Source organism: Heterodontus francisci, chromosome 8, assembly GCF_036365525.1.
Source record: "Heterodontus francisci isolate sHetFra1 chromosome 8, sHetFra1.hap1, whole genome shotgun sequence".
NCBI classification, from domain to species: domain Eukaryota; kingdom Metazoa; phylum Chordata; class Chondrichthyes; order Heterodontiformes; family Heterodontidae; genus Heterodontus; species Heterodontus francisci.
Window position 1 is genome coordinate 88,152,979 of NC_090378.1, and position 22,887 is coordinate 88,175,865.

The following is a 22,887-nucleotide window of genomic DNA, read 5'->3' on the forward strand; positions in this document are numbered from 1 at the left end:
GATGTATGAGGAGAGATTGAGTTGGTTAGGATTATATTCACTGGAGTTCAGAAGAGTGAGGGGGGATCTCATAGAAAACTATAAAATTCTAACAGGACTTGACAGGGTAGATGCAGGAAGGATGTTCCCGATGGTGGGGGAGTCCAGAACCAGGGGTCATAGTCTCAGGATCTGGGGTAAACCTTTCAGGACTGAAATGAGGAGAAATTTCTTCATCCAGAGTGGCAAGCCTGTGGAATTCGCTACCACAGAAAGCAGTTGAGGCCAAAACATTGTATGTTTTCAAGAAGGAGTTAGATATAGCTCTTGGGTCTAAAGGGATCAAAGGGTATGGGGCAAAAGCAGGAACAGATTACTGAGTTGGATGATCAGCCATGATAATAATGAATGGCGGTGCAGGCTCGAAGGGCCGAATGACCTACTCCTGTTCCTATTTTCTATGTTTCTATGACATGACTCTTGACAAAGCAACTAGTCCAGGTCCAAAAAGACTACCGAAATGAAATGGAGATAAGGAGTTAAAACTTTGTAGAAATGTACCCTCTTCAAGACCAAAATAATGGATAATAGAATATAAAATGTTAGGTATCCTCGCAGGAACAGACAATAAACACTTCTATCCTGTCAGATTTCCAAAATCTGCAACTGAAGAGAAAAATGAAAAAGGGCACGGCCAGCTTGAGGACATAGCACTGTTTTTGTTGAGGATAGTAATTTTATTTAACCCACAGAATAATTTATTTACAACCTACAAATTCAGTCCTCAGTACCAAGGATGGCTTATGCATGCACTGTTGTCACAATATAAAAAGGGGTTGTACTGTGCCACCATGTTTTCAATATATAAAGAAAAACAGTCCATAGTGGCTTTTGTCTCCAATACTACAAGCATCATTCAAGTGAATTAATATTTTGTTTATTTGTGAAGTTAAGACGACGTTCATGAATGTGTGCCCAGCATAGTCATTAAGTTGTTGTCCAAAGCTTGTTATTGCGGCGGCTCCTGGCATTTACCAGTAATTTCAGATAATGCTTCAAGTCTTAGAAACATTATGCCCCAATGAAATGAGAACAGAAAGTGCCGGAAATACTCAGCAGGTCTGGCAGCATCTGTGGAGAGAGAAATACAATTAACGTTTCAGGTCTGTTACCTCTCATCAGAACTAGCAAATGTTACAAATCTAACAGTCTTTGAGCAAGTGAAAAGGAGGGGGGGGGGGGGGGGAGAAGAGGGGTGGGAAGAACAAGGAGGAAAGACTGGGTGGTGGGGGGGTGGCGGGGGGGAAGAGATTAAATGACAGCTGACATGGAACAGAATGCAAATGGAGTGCTAAATAGTTATAATGAAAGACAAAGCATGAGTCCAGAAAGAGCGCTAATGGCAGAACAATGAACAGCTCTGTACGAAAGCAAAAACATGAAAAATAAGTTTAAGACTAGCACATGGTTAAAAATAAATAAATTAGTAAAAAAATATATATATATTAAAAAAACCAAAAAATAAGAGGCTCATGGTCTAAAATTCTTGAACACAGTGAAGAATGGCTGCCAGTAAAGGTTCTCTTAAGAGAATCTGAAAAGCATCAAGTCATGTCGGTTAGAGCAAAATAACTCTCAGACAGGCTTTATTTCAATATCCCCAATCAATCACACTACTTAATATCTTGATACCAAGCCGAAAATTCAACAAATGAATACTATGCCATACCAAAGCTACAAATGTAAACATAAGATATATTAAAAAACTGTTCTAATTGCTTATCATTCAATCTTTTAGATGTGCTCTCAAAAGCAAATCTCTGAAACTCAATGCTGTTGAATTGTTTTAGTCTTGCTGTTGGACCATGTTCAAATCCAAGTTTTGTATCATTGATATACTAAGATCTGTCATTCGACATTTTATAATCAAACCCTGCAATCTTACCTTAGTCCTGGGATGGGATTTTATCCAGGTGATGGGAATCTCAATCTCTGGCAAAAGCATCAGTGAGAGCCCCGCGTTGCCCCTTCTGTGGGAGGCCTGCCGAATCAAGTGCCAATAAGGCACTTAACTGGACAGCGATGTGCCTTCCACGGGATCAAGGATCCAGGTGACAGAAGTCCCGGCCTCTGAGACCTGCCAGTCAGTCAATCAGTGGCGGGCAGCACTTTAACAGAGCAGCACCACTGCAGAGGCGTTGGCTGCTGCTGGTGGAACACCCACCTGAAGCCCAGGGGCAGCGCTGGACTCAGGCCACAGGTAGGTCAGGGCTGGAAGGGTCTCGTGGGGGAATAGGGGGGTTGGCAGCAAGGGCAGGGGGTAGAATCAGTGGGTCCCTTCCCCACTTGGGAAAAGGCCCAGAGCAATACCATGAATTTCTAGAAACTTCTTAAAACAATAATTTGGGACAAAATTAATAGTCACATGGACAAGTGCAGGTTAATTAAGGAAAGCCAGCATAGATTTTTCTTTAAGGGAAAATCATGTTTAACTAACTTGCTGGAGTATTTTTGAAGGGGTAACAGAGAGAGTTGATCAGGGCAATGCTGTTGATGTGGTGTACATGGACTTCCAAAAGGGGTTTGATACAGTGCCACACAACAAACTTGTGAGCAAAGTTATAGCTCATGGAATAAAAGGGACAGTAGCAACATGGATATGAAACTAGCTGAATGATAGGAAACAGAGTAGTGGTTAATGGATGTTTTTGGGGCTGGAGGAAGATATGTAGTGGAGTTCCCCAATGGGTCAGTATTGGGACCCTTGCTCTTCCCGATATATATTAATGATTTAGACATTGGTGTACATGCATAATTTCAAAATGTGCAGATATGAAATGAAACTTGGAAGCATTGTGAACTGTGAGGAGGATAGTATAGAACTTCAAAAGGACATAGAGAAGATGGTGGAATAGGTGGACAAGTAGCAGATGAAGTTCAAAGCGGAGAAATGTGAAGTGATTCATTTTGGTCAGAAGAACGTGGAGAAACAATATAAAATAAAGGGTACAAGTCTAAATTGGGTGCAGGAGCAGAGGAACATGGGTGTACATGTGAATAAGTCATTGAAGGTGGCAGGACAGATTGAGAGAGCAGTCAATAAAGCATACAGTAACCTAGACTTTATTAATAGGAGGATAAAGTACAAGAGCAAGGAGGTTATGTTGAACTTGTATAAGACACTAGTTCTGCCTCAGCTGGAGTATTGTGTCCCGTTCTGGGCGCCGCATTTAAGGAAAGATATGAAAACATTGGAGAGAGTACAGAAAGATTCACGACAATGGTTCCAGGAATGAGGAACTTTATTTACGAAGATAGATTGAAGAATTTGGGACTGTTTTCCTTCGAGAAGAGATGGCCGAGAAGAGATGTGATAGAGAAATTCAAAATCATGAAGGGTCTGGACAGACTAGATGGGGAGAAACTGTTCCCACATGTGAAAGGATCAAGAATGAGAGGGCACACATTTAAGGTAATTGGCCAAAGAAGCAAAGGCAACCCTGAGGAAAAACATTTTCACGCAGGAAGTGGTTTGGATCTGGAATACACTGCCAGGGAGTGTGGTGGAGGAAGGTTTTATCAAGGCATTCAAAAGGGAATTAGATAGTTACTTTAAAAGGAAAAATGTACAGGGTTACGGGGAGAAGGCGGGGGAATGGCACAAAGTGATTTGTTCACTCGGAGAGCTGGTGCAGACACGATGGGCCGAATATCCTCCTTCTGTGCTATAAAAATTCTGTGATTCTGTGAATTTGATTTGCACTAAGATTGTGGATTTCAACTTTTACCATTTATTCAGGATGTAATTGAGAAATGTTTTATTTCAGTAGTATTTAGTCATCTTATTATTTTTCAGTGTTATAATGCTAAACATTACCCCAAGTCGAGCATTCCTCAAAGTCTGTGCTAAATTAGACTGGGGTTTGATTTCAGCAGTATTGTGCCCTTCCAGTGCCCAGCACTTTTAGAAATTTAATCTCATGAAAAGTCTAAAGTCCTGCTTAGTGGGAAAGCAGTATACCACTGTAATAAATGTGACCACGACTCAGCACCTGGTTGAATGCTGAGCTCAAGAGAACACTTGATACAGTGTCTGACACTAATAGTTGTGATTCACGCTAAAATCAGATAATAGTTGAAAACTTCCTAATTTGTGGAACAGCCACTGGATTATTGAAAACTGAAACTTGATGCAAGGCAAGCTGAGATTTTATGTACAAATGCACAATTATGACATCCAAGGAAAGTCCACTGGTTCATCAAACATTGAATCAATAAGAGAGATAGGTCTACTTTCTGAGCAAAGTTTTCATGGCTCAGTTGTGATTTTGTCCAATGTAAGAGTTAGTGGCTTATCAGACCAGAGGAAAAGCAACACCATAGGATCCAAAGCAGCAGTCCCAAACATAGTGGTCAGCTTGAACCTATTTCAAGAGAGTAGACTGTGCCTTCCTTGTGTTGTTCTTCTTCTGGCTTCAGATGTTCTGTGCCTTGGACTTCTGGGTCTTTATCTTTTATCACAATTCATGGATGCAGGAATAAACAACAGAGGGCAGTCAGATCTATACTGGCATAATTTTAAGTCAGATTCTGGGAGATGACATCCTTGAGCCTGCATCTGAATCTGAGATTATTAAATCTGGCTCCCAGTTTTCCATGGTTCCACATGTCCATTACTGGGATGAGGAAGCTGGAAATAGCAGCATATAGGCCAGCAACCAGATCAAAAATGCTGATCTTACCAAAGCTGAACTAACACCAATAATAAAGCTGCACTGCATCAGACCTGTTTCCTAAACAGGTGCGCTGCCAGAAGGGAAGGTGTTAAAAAAAAGCGACAGAGAAGTCTAAGGTACAAATTGTTGCTGAAGCCAGAAATAATCAAGTCTCCGAGCACTTGCAGATGCAGTGGGTTGGAGGGAATAGATTTAAGCTTACTACCATGCTCAAAAATCAAAGGTATAACTAAGAGCACAGAGATAGAACAGAAGCGAGAACAACCAAGCTGGAAAAAGTTAACCTAGTGCTTGTTAAGGAAGCAACTAACTTTTTGGAATTATATCATTTGTAAGTGAAAGCTTTTATTTGAAATCTAGATACTGCTGTCTCCTTTAGCATAACTAGATTTAGGATCGTCAGATGTGCATGACCCAAATTATTTCCTCCTTGAGTAAGCAAGATTTAGCAAACCAAGAATGCTCATCTGCCATGCACATTTTGCATGATCAGACACAGATATAATCAATAGAGCCGACGTATGCTATTTCATTCCTCTTATAAAGTCTTCTTCACTGGTGATAAGAATGCTATTCCAATTATCCATTCAATACCTTTTATTTGCAGGGTTACTGGAAAAAGAAGGGAATGCAACTAATTGGAAAGCTCTTTTCAAGATCTGGTGCAGACTTGATGGGCTAAATGGTCTCCTTCTGTGCTGTATGATTTTATTCATCTAACTATGTGCTAAATAGCTTGGTTGTACTCTCAGTCCAAATGTCTAGCCCAATACTAAAACATCAACTTATGCATAAAACTATCACCTTTAGACAGGATTTGGAAGTTGACATTGTCCCTCGCTCTAGTTCATTTGAGATCTTGCAGAGTATATTTGCATCAGAGTCTGTAATATGAGCTCCTACACTTTTCACTGACATAAGGATTGCACTTAATCCAAATCTTAACTTGCACTACTACTATCCAACTGTACTTACTGTATTATTATTACTAGCATGTGGTAAAAGTCCATGAAGCAGTGATCGAGGAACAGATTGCTTCATAAACTGAGTGCTAAAGTCTGGGATATCTCTGGTAAGTATTTCTCAAGCTGTAACTTTGATTAATATTTAAAATTTGACTTAGAACTTTAAAACTACAAAAGAAACTGCCCGTCAGTGCCAGTGGCAGTTAACTGTCAATCAGCTGAAAGTGGTTGCCTGAATAAGTGTTTATTACTGCAGCAGGAAGCTGACTTAGCAGTTGTAAATTGGCTGTAAGTCATAAGCTGTCTACATACGTAGACAACGTTTGCTACCACAGAGAGTGTGAAGCACAAAGTGATCAGGGAAGAGAGTGTTTCGTAAACTAAGTGCTAAAGTTAGGATTTTGGTGTAGACGGGATTCTTTTTGTTTTATCTCCTGTAGCAGTAGAGTCTTTTTCTTTTGTCTTCAAGCTAGAAGACTGCAACTTACTATTATTTTACTTTATTAAATTAGTAACTAGTTAACTAATCATATAAATAAATAAGGTCAGACAGACATGGCAAGGCAGGTGGTGTGCCGTGACTGCAACATGTGGAAGTTTTTGGGAAGCACTGCAATCCCGGACAACCATATCTGCAGTAAGCGTCGGCACCTTATGTAACTTTGGCTCAGAGTTCTTGAGCTGGAGTCCGAACTGCAGTCTTTGCAGAGATCAAGGAGGGGGAGAGTTACCTGGACACTTTATTTCAGGAGGCAGTCACACCTCTTTGGTTAAGTAGAACTTTATAATTTGTCAATGGTCAGGGAAAGGAGGGTGTGACTGCAAGTCAGGCAGGTATGGGATCCAATAGGCAATGATGGAGAAACTTTGACCCTTGACTTTGACCAACAGGCACAAGGTATTCACTACCTGTGCGGATGAGAACATGAACTGCAGGGTGGATAGGCAAACTGACCATAGCATCATGGTGCAGGGGGCCATTCAAATGGGGGTGTGAAAATGAATGAGATAGGGGACACGATGTGTAAAGTTCTGGTCGCCCCACAATAGGAACGACGTGATTGTACTGGAGAGGGTGCAGAGGAGATTCGCCAGGATAAAAGCAAAATACTGCAGATGCTGGAAATCTAAAACAGAAACAAGAAATGCTGGAAATACTCGGCAGGTCTGGCAGCATCTGTGGAGACAGAAGCAGTGTTAACGTTTCAGGTTATTGACCCTTCATCGAGATTCACCAAGATGCTGCCTGGGCTGGAGCATTTCAGTTGTGAAAAGAGACTGGATAGGCTAGGATAAAAGCAAAATACTGTGGATGCTGGAAATCTGAAATAAAAACAAGAAATGCTGGAACCACTCAGCAGGTCTGGCAGCATCTGTGGAAAGAGAAGCAGAGTTAACGTTTCGGGACCTTCGGAGGAGGGTCTCTGACCCAAAACGTTAACTCTGCTTCTCTTTCCACAGATGCTGCCAGACCTGCTGGATAGGCTAGGGTTATTTTCCTTGGAGCAGAGAAGGCTGAGGGGGGGGACCTGATTGAGGTATACAAAATTATGAGGGGCATTGATTTGATAGATAGGAAGAAACTTTTTCCCTTAGTCAATAACCAGGGGGCATAGATTTAAGGTAAGGGGATAGGAGCTTTAGAGGGGATTTGAGGAAAAAAATTTTCGCCCAGAGGGTGGTTGGAATCTGGAACACACTGCCTGAAGAGGTGGTCGAGGCAGGAACCCTCACAATATTTAAAAAGTGTTTAGATGAGCACTTGAAATGCCATAGCATACAAGGCTATGGGCCAAGTGCTGGAAAATGGGATTAGAATAGATAGGTGCTTGATGGCTGGCACAGACACGATGGGCCGAATGGCTTGCTTCTGCGCTGTATAACTCTATGACTATAGTCAATGGGATAGTTAGTTTTCTCTGCAGCTGCGGCTGGGAGTTCCGAAGGTTGCATTGCTTGCTTGGTGGTGCGGTTTAAGTCATCTCTTCACAGTTGGCGACAACCTTGGAGTGAGAGGGGGAGGATCCAGTTGTTGTGATCCATGTAGGAACCAACGACATAGGTAGAATTAGGAATGATGCTCTGCTGAGAGTGTTTGTGGACTTGGGTCCAAATTAAATTGCAGATCAATGGTAATCATCTTTGGATTGTTACCTGTGGCATAAGGTCAAGTAGATTAAAGAATTAAATGCATGGTTCAAAGAGTGATGCGAGAAGAAGGGGTTTTAATTCATGAGGCACTGGCACAAGAAGAGCTCCATTTAAACCAAGCTGGGATCAGTGTTCTAGTCAATCGTAGAAATAGGCTGTGGAGGGCTTTAAACTAAAAATTGGGGGGGAGGGTGGGAGGAGGGGTCAGGTGAAGGCAGATTTAGAAATCTGAACAGAAACGTTGAGGCAATGGAGCAGTGTAGTGATTTGGGGGTAAAGAGAGCAGCATAGGGCAGGAAGGGACAGTGCATCAGCGAATATGGTCCATACAAAGAATAGTAGTGAAAAAAAAATTATAGGCTCTTTACGTGAATGTGTGAAGCATTCTAGTATGATAGATGAACTAACGGCCCAAATAGAGACATGATTACAAAGTGACCATGGCTGAGAAATAAATATTCCAGGTACACATTTTGAACAGACAGACAGAATGGAAAAGGAGGGGTAGTAGCCCTGACAGTAAAGGATGACGCAAAGGACTGCAGTAAGAAAGGATCTTGACTCAGAAGATCAGGAAGTAGAATCAGTACGGTTGGAGATTAGGATTAACAAGGGTCAGAAAACACTGGTGGTAGTAGCTTATAGCCCTCTGAACAATAGTTATACCACTGGACAGAGCATTAAGCAAGAAATAATTAGAACTTGTAACAAAGGCAATGTAATAATTGTGGAGGACTTTAAACTTCATATAGACTGGACAAATCAAATTGGCAAAGGTAGTCTGGAAGATGAGTTTGTAGAATGCTTCTGTGACAGTTTCCCAGAACAATACATTGTGGAACCAACTCAGGATAAAGCTATTTCAGATCTAGTATTCTACAATGAAGCAGGTTTAATTAGTAATCCCATAGTAAAAGATCCTCTCGAAAAAACTGATCACAATACAATTGAATTCCATATTGAATTTATAAGTGACATACTCCAGTCCTAAACAAGGACCTTAAACAAAGCCAATTACGTAGGTATGAGGGGAGAGCTACCTATGCTTAACTGGCTAAACAGATTAAAAGTTAAGGCGGCAAATAAGCAGTGGGAAACATTTAAAGAAATAATTCAAAATGTTCAACAAAAATACATTCCATTAAAAAAAACCTCATCTAGAAAGATACATCGGAGGTTTACCAGGGAAGTTAAGAATAGTATTAGATTAAAAGAAGAGGACTGGGAGTGTTTTAGTAAGCAGCAAAGGGTAACCAAGAAGTTGAGAAAAAGAGAAAAAATAGAATGAGTAAACTAGCCAGGAATATTAAAACAGATTATAAGAGCTTTTACAAGTATAAAAAGGAGAGTAGCTAAAGTACACATTGGTCCCTTAGAGGCAGAGACAGGAGAAATTATCATGGGCAATGAATAATGGCAGAGGCATTGAATAAGTAGTTTGTCTGTCTTCACAGGTAACCAAGGTGCTAATAAGAGTGAGAAAGTTAAAGGTAATTAATAGTAACACAGAAAAAGTATCAGAGAACTTAAGGGACTAAAAGCTGACAAATCCCCAGGATCTGATGGCCTACATCCTAGGATTCTAAAAGAGGTAGTTGCAGAGATAGTGGATACACTGGTCATGATTTTCCAAAATTCCCCCTAGATTGTAGAATGGTCTGAGTGAATTGGAAATTGTGTTTGACAAATTTATTAGAGTTTTTGAGGATGTAATTAGTAGGGTAGATAAAGGGGAACCCATGGATGTAGTATACTTGGATTTCCAAAAGACATTCGATAAGGTCCCACACAAAATGTTAATATGCAAGATAAGGGCTCAGAGTTGGGGGCAATATATTAGCATGGATGGAGAATTGGTTAACAGACAGGATGCAGGGAGTAGGGATGAATGGAGCATTTTCACGCGGCAGGCTGTAACTGGTGGAGTGTCGCAAGGATCGGGCTAGTGCCTCAGCTATTTACAATCTATATTAATGACCTGGATGAAGAGACAGAGAGTAATGTATCTAAGGTTGCTGACAATACAAAATTAAGTGGGAATGTAAGCTGTGAGAAGGACAAAAAGAAGCTGCAAACAGATGTAGACAGGTTAAGTGAGCGGGCAACAAGGTGGCAGATGGAGCATAATGTGGGGAAGTGTGAGGTTATTCACTTTGGTCGTAAAAATTGAAAAGCAAAAATTTTTTTTTTTTAAAAAAAAGGGGTGAAAAACTTCTAAATGTTGATGTTCAGAGGGACTTGGATGTACTCCTATAAGCATGCAGGTACAGCAAGCAATTAGGAAAGCAAATGGCATGTTGGACTTATACTTGCACTGGAGGTGACACAGCAAAGGATGAGAGGGTTGTCCTATGATGAAAAGCTGTATAAATTAGGGCACATCCTCTCTGGAGTTTAGAAGAATGAGGGGCAATCTCATTGAAACATACAAGATTCTGAAGAGGGCCGACAGGGTAGGCACCTGGCTGGGAAATCTGGAGCATGGGGTACAGTCTCAGCATGAGGGGTTCACTCAGAGGGTTAGGAATCTTTGGAATTCTCTACCCCAGACGGTTGTGGATGCTCCATTGTTAAGTATATTTAAGGTTGAAATTGACAGATTTTTGGTGTCTCAGGGAATCAAGGGAGCAGGCAGGAAAGTGCAGTTTAGGCAGAAGATCAGCCATGATCGCATTAAATGGAGAAGCAAGCTCAAGGGGCCTTATGGTCTACTCCTGCTCCTCTTATGCTCTTATGTAAAGTTTTTTTGCACAGCAATTGGTTACAATCTGGAATGCACCGCCTGAAAAGGCGATCGAGACAGTGGGCTGAATTTTCTTCTTCTGCTACCGGAAGTGGCAGTGGACGAAGTAAATGGCGGCCTGCACATGCTGCTGCGTGCCGCCGCCACGTCACCTCGATCTAGCTCGTGGTGGCTCATTTGCATACATTGGGTGGCCCGTGCCCAACAATCACATGGTGGGGGTGGTCTCAGCAACGCCATGAATGGCTTCAGCTATCCCTGTGCAGGCGCTGGTGCCACTTTTAAAGGGCTGCCAGCCCTAATCACAGAGACTGCAGTGTATGTTCCTGATTTCAGGATGAGACAATTCCCTTAAGAAGTAGTGACAGAGACATCATAAGTGGAGACTGTCTTGTGCAAGTGGTAGCAGAAATATAGCAGAACTACACCGGTCCACTGTCTGAGTCATCAAATGATGTACTGCATTGTAGGACCTGAAGAAGAGGAATAGAAAATATTTTTACAATAAAAATATAAACCACCAGGTAGACTGGAAATACAAGTGTCTCTTTGTCAAATTAGAAGGGGTATGTGTTACAACAGGGAACCACAGAAATTTACAGCATGAGAAGAGTCTGTTGGTGCACTAATCTAATCCCATTTTCCTGTATCTTCAGCTTCAAACACTTGTACATTTTCCCTCAACCAATCCCTATAGCGAAGCTGTCCAACACGTCTTTAACCCATCACATCATACAACATCTTCTCCTGCTAGGAAGTTTAATGAAGCCTTGAAAGATGATCCAACGTGAGACATCACATTGTACCCACAACACCGAAAATAAATGTTGACCCCTCCTCACCCCCACTACATTAGAAATCCTAAGATCCCCACTCCCCCACCTCGGTGGGGCCAGCTTTCCCTAGACAGGAAAGTGAAGGCACGTGAGCACCAGTCGCCGCATGGAAGATCGCAGACAGCCAAGATCGCAGTGAAAGGTACATTAATTTATTTATATCCTTTATTTAAATATTTAAAGTTGGGTCCCATTGCCGTGCAGTGCTGCCATGGAGCCTCGCCGCCTCCAGGAAGTTCAGACCTGGCAATCCCGGTGTCGGGCTCTGTGGTGGGCTGCTGCTGGTGCGATCTTCTGCCCCCACCCACCCCCGCCACGGAGCCAGTCAACCAGGAGCTCAACTAAATTCAGGCTAGATTCAATCATGCTTTTAAAATAGAATTGGATAAGCACCTGAACAGAAAAAAAACTGCAGTGCTACGGGGAAAGGGCAGGGGAGTGGGACACTTGGAGAGCCAGCATAGACTCGATGGACTGAATGGCCTCCTTCTATACTCTAACCATTCTATGATTCTACCAGGAAATAATGAACACTATATTCCCTTACCAGGAAAATACTGCTTTGAAATAAAATGGCATTCAAGGACCAGCTTCTCTGAAATTATGTTTGTGTTTCCAACTGATCCAAGTAAATCAATGACATGCCCAACTCAAATCCCATCTCAATCAAGGCTTCTGAAAGTTAATAGTTTTTTTATCTGCATTCTTTGTAACAGCCAGAAACTAATACTTGAACTCTTTGTTTAAATATTAGCCAAGAAACAAAAAAAACAAAATCTTTAGTTGAACTACACCTTGACAACACAATCTCCAAAATAAGGTAGCAATGTAATAAAAAAAAAAGTAGCTGTCTGATTGTTCAAGGTTTTCGGCATTATAAACCTCTGAAAGGATCAATGGGTCAAGCCCAGCATGTAGCCTTGAAGCAGTCTATTCATCATAAACTCTTTGGTCTTTATTACAGAACTCTGATTACACAACAGTGTATCAGCAGCAAGACTGGACTTGTTACTTCCAGACATACCCTGTGTTATGGCAAAGGTCAAAGAAACAGGAAACCCCCTAACTGCACAAGGAAATAAATATACCCAATAGTGGTTGGGAAGCATGCCTTTTGCTGCTTGCATGTTTACAACAGACATATGGTTTTGGTCTCACTCTTAATGAAATACATCCCGCTTCTGTAATTAGATGGATTCGTGTTGTGCAGGGTTGCTCACCTAAAGAATGTGCTGCTGTAGTTTTCGAACTAAAGAATCTGCCCAATCCAAGGTCTCCCAGCTTTACTACCCCAGTTGCTGTAATGAACACATTAGCAGGTTTGATATCTGCAAGGGAACAAAATATATGTAAATAATTATTGACATTTTATTACAATTGGAAATATTTTCAACAGCATAATAAAGGTTTCACAACTTTGCCAGAAAGAAAATTATTTAATTAGGAAACCTATCACTGCTTCATGTACTCTTAATTCTGAATTAAACTAGAACTTATTTGGTCGTCTCATTTCTAATTTAACAATGAAGCAATAACTATGAATATAGTTTTGCAGTTTTCTAGTTTTTGAACAACATTCCAAGGAAAAAAATTGGACCGTAAAGTCCCTCAAAATAATTTTCCTTCCTATCCCACATTTTCTTGCCTTATCCTTGGAAGACACTTGACTTATTTTGCTAAGTAGAGTTCCAGTGGCATCCAAACTAGCACCCGAACTGCTGCCCAATCCGAGATCAGATAACTTAGCACAGGCCAGCAATATAATTTAGTTGTTTCCTAGTCACTACCATGTGAAACAGAAAAAGAAAGTAACAGATTATTTATTTACACCATACAGTTGGGGGAAACTAAGGTTCTGTTAAATCATTCCCCATCCACAAGGATAGCTATGCGACAAGATTCCCAAACCTCTGACAATGAAATTCTGTAAATAATTGCCAGAGTTTGCATAATTCACATTTCCTTCCCTCCTTGTAGAGAAGCACAAGTTGGGCTTCATATTGAATTCCATGGTCATTCATAAATGAACGTGCATGTAAGCATGGCACAAATATGAATCCTGGCAACTCATGACAAATGTTTTGGATTGTATTAATATATTAAACCTAAAACTTTTACTGCCAATTCCCAAAAAGTAAATACTTTTTCAAAAGTATGGAGGAATACAATGTTTCACATTTGCCTGATCTGAAGTTAATAGTTGATCATTATTGTAAAATTGAGTTGACAATGAGTGAAAAAGTAAGAAATTAACTTTTATGTTTTACCAATAAGGAGTCAAATTGACAATAAAACACCTAACATACAACTTATAAAACCAACTAGAAATGTCAGCTGTCAATAAACTAATCAGCTCACTGTTAAAGAGATAAGTGCAGCTGAGGAACAAACTAGCTTCAATATGGGCAGTGTGTCCAAGTAGCAATTGCAAAGGTGTTTTCATTGGTGCTGAGACTTTGACCTTAGGACCACCACTACAGATGTGGGCTCTTTTTGCAGCTTGAACCTTTCCCAGAAGGATGGACCACAGCAACTGAAAATCATACATCCATTAATGAAACAGCATTTTCAACCTGTAACAGTACAACCAATGATCCCATATAGCTACAGAGACTAAGACTTACTGCAAAGTATTTGACATCCTGGAGAGATTTTTTTTTTTAATTCATTCATGGGATGTGGGCATCGCTGGCTAAGCCAGCATTTATTGCCCATCCCTAATTGCCCTTGAGAGGTTGGTGGTGAGCTGCCTTCTTGAACCGTCCATGTGAGGTTGACTTCGTAGCGGTTAGGTACAACTGAGTGGCTTGCTAGGCCATTTCAGAGGGCATGTAAGAGTTAACCACATTGCTGTGGGTCTGGAGTCACATGTAGGCCAGACCAGGTAAGGACAGCAGATTTCCTTCCGTAAAGGACATTAGTGAATCAGATGGGTTTTTACAACAATCGACAATGGTTTCATGGCCATCATGGCCATCCACTGCAAATTTCACTTAGAAAGGATGCATAGCATTCAAGTAGGTAGGGAAGTTTGAGCGGGGGCTTAGGAAAGAATGAAAGGAGAATTAGTGTTAAGAACTGAGGGAAGTGAGTACTGGATACGAGGTAGCAAGGATGGGGAATCTGAGAATGAATGAGGGAGCAAGGAGTTTTGGCAGGACTACTGGGGAATGCAGATCAGATGAAGGTGACAAAGGGACGCATCAAGAGGCACGCAAAGAAAATGGGCAAGTGGGGATGAGGACTGATGAAGAGGAATGACTATGAATAAATATGCATTTATTAAGCACCTTCCATGACTTTTTTTTTTACAGCCAATCGAGTACTTTTTGAAGTGTGGTTTGGGAAATGCAGCAGCCAATTTGTGCACAGCAAGCTCCCCCAAATAGTAATGTGATAATGACCAAATATTCTGTTTTAGTAATGTTGGCTGAGGGATAAAAATTGGCCAGGACACCAGGAAGAATTCCCACTTTCTACTTCGAATAGTGCCAAGGGGTCTTTTATGTCCAACTGAGAGGATGCGGTCTCCTTAGTTTAACATCTCCAAAAGAAGACACCTTTTGACAGTTCAGCATTCCCTCAGAACTGCATTGCAGTGTCAGCCTGTGGAAAGCATGAGATAGTGCTGTGGAGCAGAAGTGAAGAGGAGGCAATGCGAATGATGATGTTGTGAGAAGGAGGTTATACGATCGAAGGTCTTCTAACAAATAGTGGAGCCGAAATGCAGTGTACAGCTGCAGCGCCAAATATCATGCAGTATCTTCAGTGACTTTGCTTTCCCTCACCGAGTCACAACTCATCACCCAAAAGGCAGTCTAGACCTCAAGCTTTCTCGGTTTCCTGCACAAAACTGATCAACCTCCCAAGCTAAAGCCCTACCAACCACTCCCATACATCTAACTCACTGCGCACCCTCCCACCCAAAAAAGCCCAAAAAGAACTTCATACTAAGCCAAAAAATAAGGGAGACATAGACAACCATGGGAAAAATACAAAGACACAGAAAATAACATTGGAAAAGACAGACAACAAGCAGAGGTATGGAGGATCGTGGCATGGAATTTACAGAAAACTTTGACCGTAGTATGGCGCATGAATGGTGTGTGCCATTACTCTAGTTCCAAGAGATCATGGTGCCAGTGACTGAAAATGATGGTGCTGAAGACCAGCAGAGGTGTGATTTACGGTATTGTATTTGAGGAAGCAGGGTGTTTAATTTTCCTGGCTTTGGGAGTCCTTGTGGAACTTGCACAGGCCACGTGTGAAATCTTGCCTACTGACCCAAATTAGCATATAATGAACATTATTAGGAAAACGAGCTGAGAAATCCAGACCTTTCTCTTAATCGATAGAAAGCTGTTGACTTGGGAGTAATTTGCACCTTTTGTGATAAATGCACGCCTCCTAACTCAATGAATTCAAGAAAATCCTGACCCAGATAAGGACTTTCAAACTGGTGGTCACTTAAACCCTGTCCTTAAAGAGAGCACAGCCATCTGCTGCACAACCTGATGTACAGATGAAAATGCCTGGAATTAAAAGTCCGTGGAAATAAATAATATTTAAACCATATGGAAAACAATATAATAAATAACTTTCATCTTGGTGGTGTGGATCCAATTTCAAGAAAGTAACACAAACGTATGTAATATTTAAATCAATGCAGATTTTAAAACAACAAAACTGAATTTATCTATTTAAAATGCTATCCACAACTAAATTTAAGCAACATATTTTAAATTACTATAGCTGAAGGTATCAGGCTTCAACAACATTAGCAGTAATTTCTAGTCTTTAACAATATGGCCCTTTTGATCAGTGGTAAATTAAATTTTCAACTCAAAACCTGCGGAAAAAGGGAAAAAGCAACTATAAATAAGACAGCCTAAACATCCTCTTAACAACTTTGCATTGTTGGTCTTCATATTGTGAAGCTGGAAGAATTTTGCAACTTTTGATAGCCCAGTGAACTGCCAACCAAGTGATAGCTTCCACTGAACCAACTGCTTGATCTTAGCAGCTCTATTCTATCCTCCAACAATGCCAGCACAGTTTAAAACCAGCTCAATAAACATATGCCTGTACTTTAGTAATTTTGCATTGCATTTTGGAATAGACATTTTTTGTGGCATGACTTTAAGCTGAAAGATAAATTGTACTGTTGATGGCGGGATCAATACATTGGACTGCTCGCTCACTGCGCCACTTAGTTTTCAAGCAGACTTTGGCATAAACTTGCTACTGGAGCATCAGGAAGCACAACCGTCTTACTTATGGAGTTACTTGTTGATATCACTACTGCAGAGAGTTCTGAGCCCATATTCTGTGACCTACCATGAGCAACACAATGGCACTCCAAACTTCTTGTGAATAAGTGGATGATTTTTTAAATTCATTATTAAAAAATGCTCCCTCTTCACTCTGATAAAACCTTAGATCCTTTGCTTTCAATGCTATCCACACTTGTTCCCTAACCCTTTCTGTATCTGCTTACTTATTGTGAGCAATGCCATGGGAGACCCTGGAAATAGCTGATTGAATGGTATTTATCCTATATATGCTGCACTGAGGAAGTCTACTTGCGGCCTTTATGCACAGCTAGTTCTGGTTTGTGGTGTTCCAACAAATCCATTCAGAAAATGACGATATTAGTAGAATGATTTGTTTTATCATTGTTTATGGTGTATTATTATGTATTGAAGTTACCTCTGTGCATGACACGCCGAGAATGCATGTGTTCCAAGGCACTGCAGAGTTGAACAAAATACTTCCATATTGTTCTTTCTGGAATCAGCCGCTTCTGTTTTTTAAAATGCTATGAAAACATGAGACAACACTATGAATCCAAATTAGTACTGGTTGGTAGAATGAAAAACCTACAACATTATTAATTTGAAACAGAAAACTCTGAAAGCAAAAAAAAAAATCAAAACAAATTTATGTACACAGCATACAACTTACGATTGTAATTCCTAATACATAGATTTAGAAATGATTTTGCCCCACGGATGGTATAAATGGGCAAATGTATTGAAATACAAATAATTCACATCATATTACAACTTAAATACTCTTCTGGGAATACAGTTTTAACTGAAAGCAAGTGCTGACCAAGGGAATTATTGTCATTGGGTATACACCTGGTTTATTTTATTTCCACATGTAAGGAACATTTTGGGTTAATTTTAATGGCTTGCCACCACAAATGGCAACAAGCTTGAAAAGGTGCGCGGCGTACACACATTTAAAACTTTTTTTTTTTAAAGGTCCCGTTTTAATAAAGACTGTAGAAATATTATAATTTAACTTTGAATCCCCTCTCCCACCCCTCCATTGAGTCCTCATTTAAAAAATTGACATTCCCCCAAAAAAACACTTTTTGATTCTCTGAACTTTACCACCCTAACTTAAGCACCTTTGACCCTCAATTCCTTCCCATCATCCCCACAACCAATAGGAGTAGTTCTCCCTGCTCCCTCCCCCCCCCCCCCACCCGCACTTCTCCCCCCTCCCCATCAGTGTCACACCTTGGATCTCCAAACAGAGATCCAAAGGCATGGGCTACAGCCACTGGCCAGAATATCGATGTGGGTCAGCCGTCGCTACCAGGTAAGTTTTTATTCATTTATTTTCATTTCATTAGGGGGCTGCCCCCCGAGGCCTTACTGCCGCCACTGGTAAAATACAGCGGAGCCTTCCCTGCTTTGAGGCATGTTGTGGGCCTCTCCCGGAAGGATTTTCCAGGCCCTCCTGCCATGACTTCTGACATCGGAGGGCTGGTAAAATTCCAGCCTTTGACTTTCCAATGTTGGTTTAAAATGATTGATGAGGAAAGGGCTGTAGATGTCATATACATGGACTTCAGTAAGGCGTTTGATAAGGTTCCCCATGGTAGGCTGATGGAGAAAGCGAAGGCGCATGGGGTCCAAGGTGTACTAGCTAGATGTATAAAGAACTGGCTGGGCAACAGGAGACAGAGTAGCAGTGGAAGGGAGTTTCTCAAAATGGAGACGTGTGACCAGTGGTGTTCCACAGGGATCCGTGCTGGGACCACTGTTGTTTGTGATATACATTAATGATTTGGAGGAAAGTATAGGTGGTCTGATTAGCAAGTTTGCAGACGACACTAAGATTGGTGGAGTAGCAGATAGTGAAGGGGACTGTCAGAGAATACAGCAGAATCTAGATAGACTGGAGAGTTGGGCAGAGAAATGGCAGATGGAGTTCAATCAGGGCAAATGCGAGGTGATGCATTTTGGAAGATCCAATTCAAGAGTGAAGTATACAGTAAATGGAAAAGTCCTGGGGAAAATTGATGTACAGAGAGATTTGGGTGTTCAGGTCCATTGTTCCCTGAAGGTGGCAACGCAGGTCAATAGAGTGGTCAAGAAGGCATACGGCATGCTTTCCTTCATCGGACGGGGTATTGAGTACAAGAGTTGGAAGGTCATGTTACAGTTGTATAGGACTTTGGTTCGGCCACATTTGGAATACTGCGTGCAGTTCTGGTCGCCACATTACCAAAAGGATGTGGATGCTTTGGAGATGGTGCAGAGGAGGTTCACCAGGATGTTGCCTGGTATGGAGGGCGCTAGCTATGAAGAGAGGTTGAGTAGATTAGGATTATTTTCATTAGAAAGACGGAGGTTGAGGGGGGACCGGATTGAGGTGTACAAAATCATGAGAGGTATAGACAGGTTGGATAGCAAGAAGCTTTTTCCCCAGAGTGGGGGATTCAATTACTAGGGGACACGAGTTCAAAGTGAAAGTGGAAAAGTTTAGGGGAGATATGCGTGGAAAGTTCTTTACGCAGAGGGTGGTGGGTGCCTGGAACGCGTTGCCTGCGGAGGTGGCAGACGCGGGCACGATAGCGTCTTTTCAGATGTATCTAGACAGATACGTGAATGGGCAGGAAGTAAAGAGATAAAGACCCTAAGAAAATAGGCGTCATGTTTAGATAGAAGATCTGAATCGGCGCAGGCTTGGAGGGCCGAAGGGCCTGTTCCTGTGCTGTAATTTTCTTTGTTCTTCTTTGTTCTTTACAACTGAACCATAACTTCCAAAGACCATGTATTATTTACTCCACTCCTTTCCTTTTTGACCTCCTTGTCTTGAGAGACAATGGGTAAGTTTAGTTTAGTTTAGAGATACAGCACTGAAACAGGCCCTTCGGCCCACCGAGTCTGTGCCGACCATCAACCACCCATTAATACTAATCCTACACTAATTCCATATTCCTATCACATCCCCACCTGTCCCTGTATTTCCCTACCACCTACCTATACTAAGGGCAATTTATAATGGCCAATTAACCTATCAACCTGCAAGTCTTTGGCATGTGGGGGGAAACCGGAGCACCCGGAGGAAACCCACGCAGACACAGGGAGAACTTGCAAACTCCATACAGGCAGTACCCAGAATTGAACCAGGGTCGCTGGAGCTGTGAGGCTGCGGTGCTAACCACTGCGCCACTGTGCCTAGAATTGGTCAGTGGTTTGTGGAGCAGCATCCGTAGAGTGTCGATAAAGGCCAATTCTAGAGTGACAGACTCTTCCACAGGCACTGCAGGTGAAGTTGGTCGTCGGGGCTGTTACACAGTTGGCTTTCTCCTTGCACTGGTCTCTTTTCCTGCCAACTGCTGAGCCTCTTCGACTTGCCTCTCTTCAGCCCCACTTTATAGCTGTCCGCCAGCTCTGGCGATCGCTGGCTACTGGCTCCTACGACTTGTGGTCAATCTCGCCTGACTCATGTCGCGTTTGCAAACGTCTTTAAAGCGGAGACATTGACGACTGGTGGGTCTGATACCAGTGACAAGCTCACTGTACAATACTCCTTGGGGATCCTGCTCCCTTCCATGTGGCTCACATGGCCATGCCATCTCAAGCGCTGCTGGCTCAGTAGGGCGTACATGCTGGGGATGCTGGCTGCCTCGAGGACCTCTGCGTTGGAGATACGGTCCTGCCACCTGATGGCAAGGATTCTCTGGAGACACTATGGAGTTAATAATTACCAAGGAAATCTTCAGAAATAAACTATTGAATGATCACTAAACCAAAGGAAATCAAGCAGAACTCCAGGACGCCTCTCCAAACTCTCCACGTTCAAAAATGTGAAAATACTAGGCCCAATTTTTCAGACACCTAATTTTCTCTGCCAAATATCCATCCAGTTTTCTCTTGAACTTGGTGACAGTCTTTTCATGCAGCCTTTAAATTCCTCCTTCAGTAGCTTGTTCCATGTATTCATCGTATTATGTATAACAGTTACATCAAAACATCTGTTCACCTTCATTCTGCTGAACTAGTGTCTTTTTTTTCCCTGTAGACTTTGTGATTATGTAAAAATAGTATCAGGGTCTAAATAGCTCCTGGAAACTGGAATACCATAAGAATCTCTCGCAGCGTTTTTTCCCTCCAAAGTTCCCAGTGTTTGTAGCTTCTGCTCAATGCTCGGATGCTTAATCAAAGGTCTTAATTTAGTTATTCTTTGCTGAAAAGCTGGTATATCCCTACTGTTAACATGTTGTCATGGTCCTGTAGGTTTTTTTTTCAGGAATATGCGATTTGCCTTTAATGTTTGCAAAGGATCAGTACTGCTTTAAGAACCAGCAAGCCTCAGGAGTTATAGAAAGGTGCATTTTCGGTTGCCGTTAGAAACAGCCATTTGGAGACTGCGATTCAAAGGGTGCATTCTCGTTACCATAGATACAGCCATTGGGAGTGAGTAGCAAGTGATACATTTGTTACAATTCAATTTTGAACTGGCTTTTAGTTGAAGACAGTTTGTTCTAACAGAACACACTGACACAGAGACACACAGACACAACTGGTGTTGGCACCTGAAGAAAGCGCTCTCAACCATTTAAACTGAAGGAATAGGATTTTAGTCTGTTTATTATTATCTCTCAAAATTCTAAAAAAAAAAGTCAATCCAAAACAGAGATCTCTGGTAGTTAGACTGTGACAATCCCTCAAAAACTCTAAAGTCAGATTGATTCTATTGAAAGTGTTTGCAAGTTGTTAATTGTTGAAATTCGCTGGAGAACAAAAGCATCAACCGACTGCTGAAGTTAGACTACAGACTGTTCGACTGTGGAAGAATCTTTTTTCCCGCATCGGATGACAGTGAGGACTTCAAGGAACATTGGACTGTAAATTTGCAAGGACTCTAATTTTTTCTATTTTAAATGTTGTTTATATCTTCATAGTGTTTAAGAATTTAGTTCTTCTAATTAAAGAGTTAATTTGTTGATTTAAAGACACCTGGTTTGGTTAGCCTCATTCGGGGGTTAATAAAAGGTACAATTTGGCTGGGTCTTTCTTTTAATTTGGAAAGTTTTAAATGATATGTTAGGCAAACTGGAGCGACGGGAATGAATTATCTGTGCGTTTCTCCCACCACAATCAGAATCGTATATTTTGATTGGGGGCTTTGACTGGAGCAGTCGGTCGTAACAATGTGAACAGAATTGTAACCCAAGTGAGGCTGGACTGTTATCATGTACAAGCTCATTACCACTTGCTAGCAAAGGCTGGCTTGATTCTGCAAATGAAACCCGACCCGAGCCCAACAGAACCACATCTGACCCGAGCCCGACCTGGCCTGAGTCCTTTCATTTTTCCCGTGCCCGACCTGACCATCAGTTAACCGAACTTCCGTTTTTCACTTTGTTGCTTATTTGTACAAGTTTAAAAAAACAATAAGTGGACTTGAAAGATTTTTTAAACAGTACAATAACATTGGAGGTGGTGATCGAGTGTGTCTGACCCGGCCCGACCCGAGCCCGAATGCCGGACCTGGAAGAGCAACCCGAACCCGACACGTCGTCGGGTCCGGGTGGGTAGCTATGCTCTACTTGCTAAAACCTAAAATCTTACTTCTGGTCATACATCCCAAGATCTGGTTGGCTGTCTAACTGTTGCCATGATGAGTTCATTAAGCAAAATATATTTAATCCAGATTCCTTTCAATTTTATGCTCTGCATACAAATTCAGATCAGCTGATATTTTTACTGCTCGTTCCCTTCCTCATCTCATTTCATACTTTATCAATAGCAAACAACATCTTGTCAGTCCAACTTCATAACCCATTCAAATCCCTCTGCATTTGTTCAGTGTCATTTGCTCCCGAACTTCCCCACCAACTTTGGTAGAGATCAATTTAAATCAGTTTTATTTCTGTCTCCATTTCCAATCAGTCTACATTGTAAACATCAACACCTCAAGCGCTGAAGCACTCCTTTAGTGGTCTCCTTCCAATAGTAACCTTTTAATCGTGTTGCTTTCCAAAGATGGTATTGCTTTGGTAGCAATAGCACAAGAGCCATCATGTTCTACAGAATGTTTGACATCATCTGTATTTCAGTCCAATTTCTCGGCTTTTTTAAAGCAGATAATTCACACATTAACTACTTTGTTGGTGTTTTTCACATATCCATTGCCCTGAGCAGAAGAATAATTCTATTTGTGTGACT

The 22,887-nt window shown here is 41.5% G+C and overlaps 1 protein-coding gene across 2 annotated transcripts in view; it reads right to left on the reverse strand.

The window, feature by feature from the left end:
* The window catches only part of nek7 (NIMA-related kinase 7), a 342,924-nt gene that overhangs the window by 41,642 nt on the left and 278,395 nt on the right, over positions 1-22,887 (reverse strand). For both annotated transcript variants that reach the window (XM_068037696.1, XM_068037695.1), the window contains exons 6-7: positions 17,120-17,228; positions 12,631-12,738 (exon numbers count right to left, since the gene is read on the reverse strand). In XM_068037696.1, coding sequence (XP_067893797.1) covers positions 12,631-12,738; positions 17,120-17,228 — 217 coding nt within the window. The remainder of the gene's footprint in view (positions 1-12,630; positions 12,739-17,119; positions 17,229-22,887) is intronic.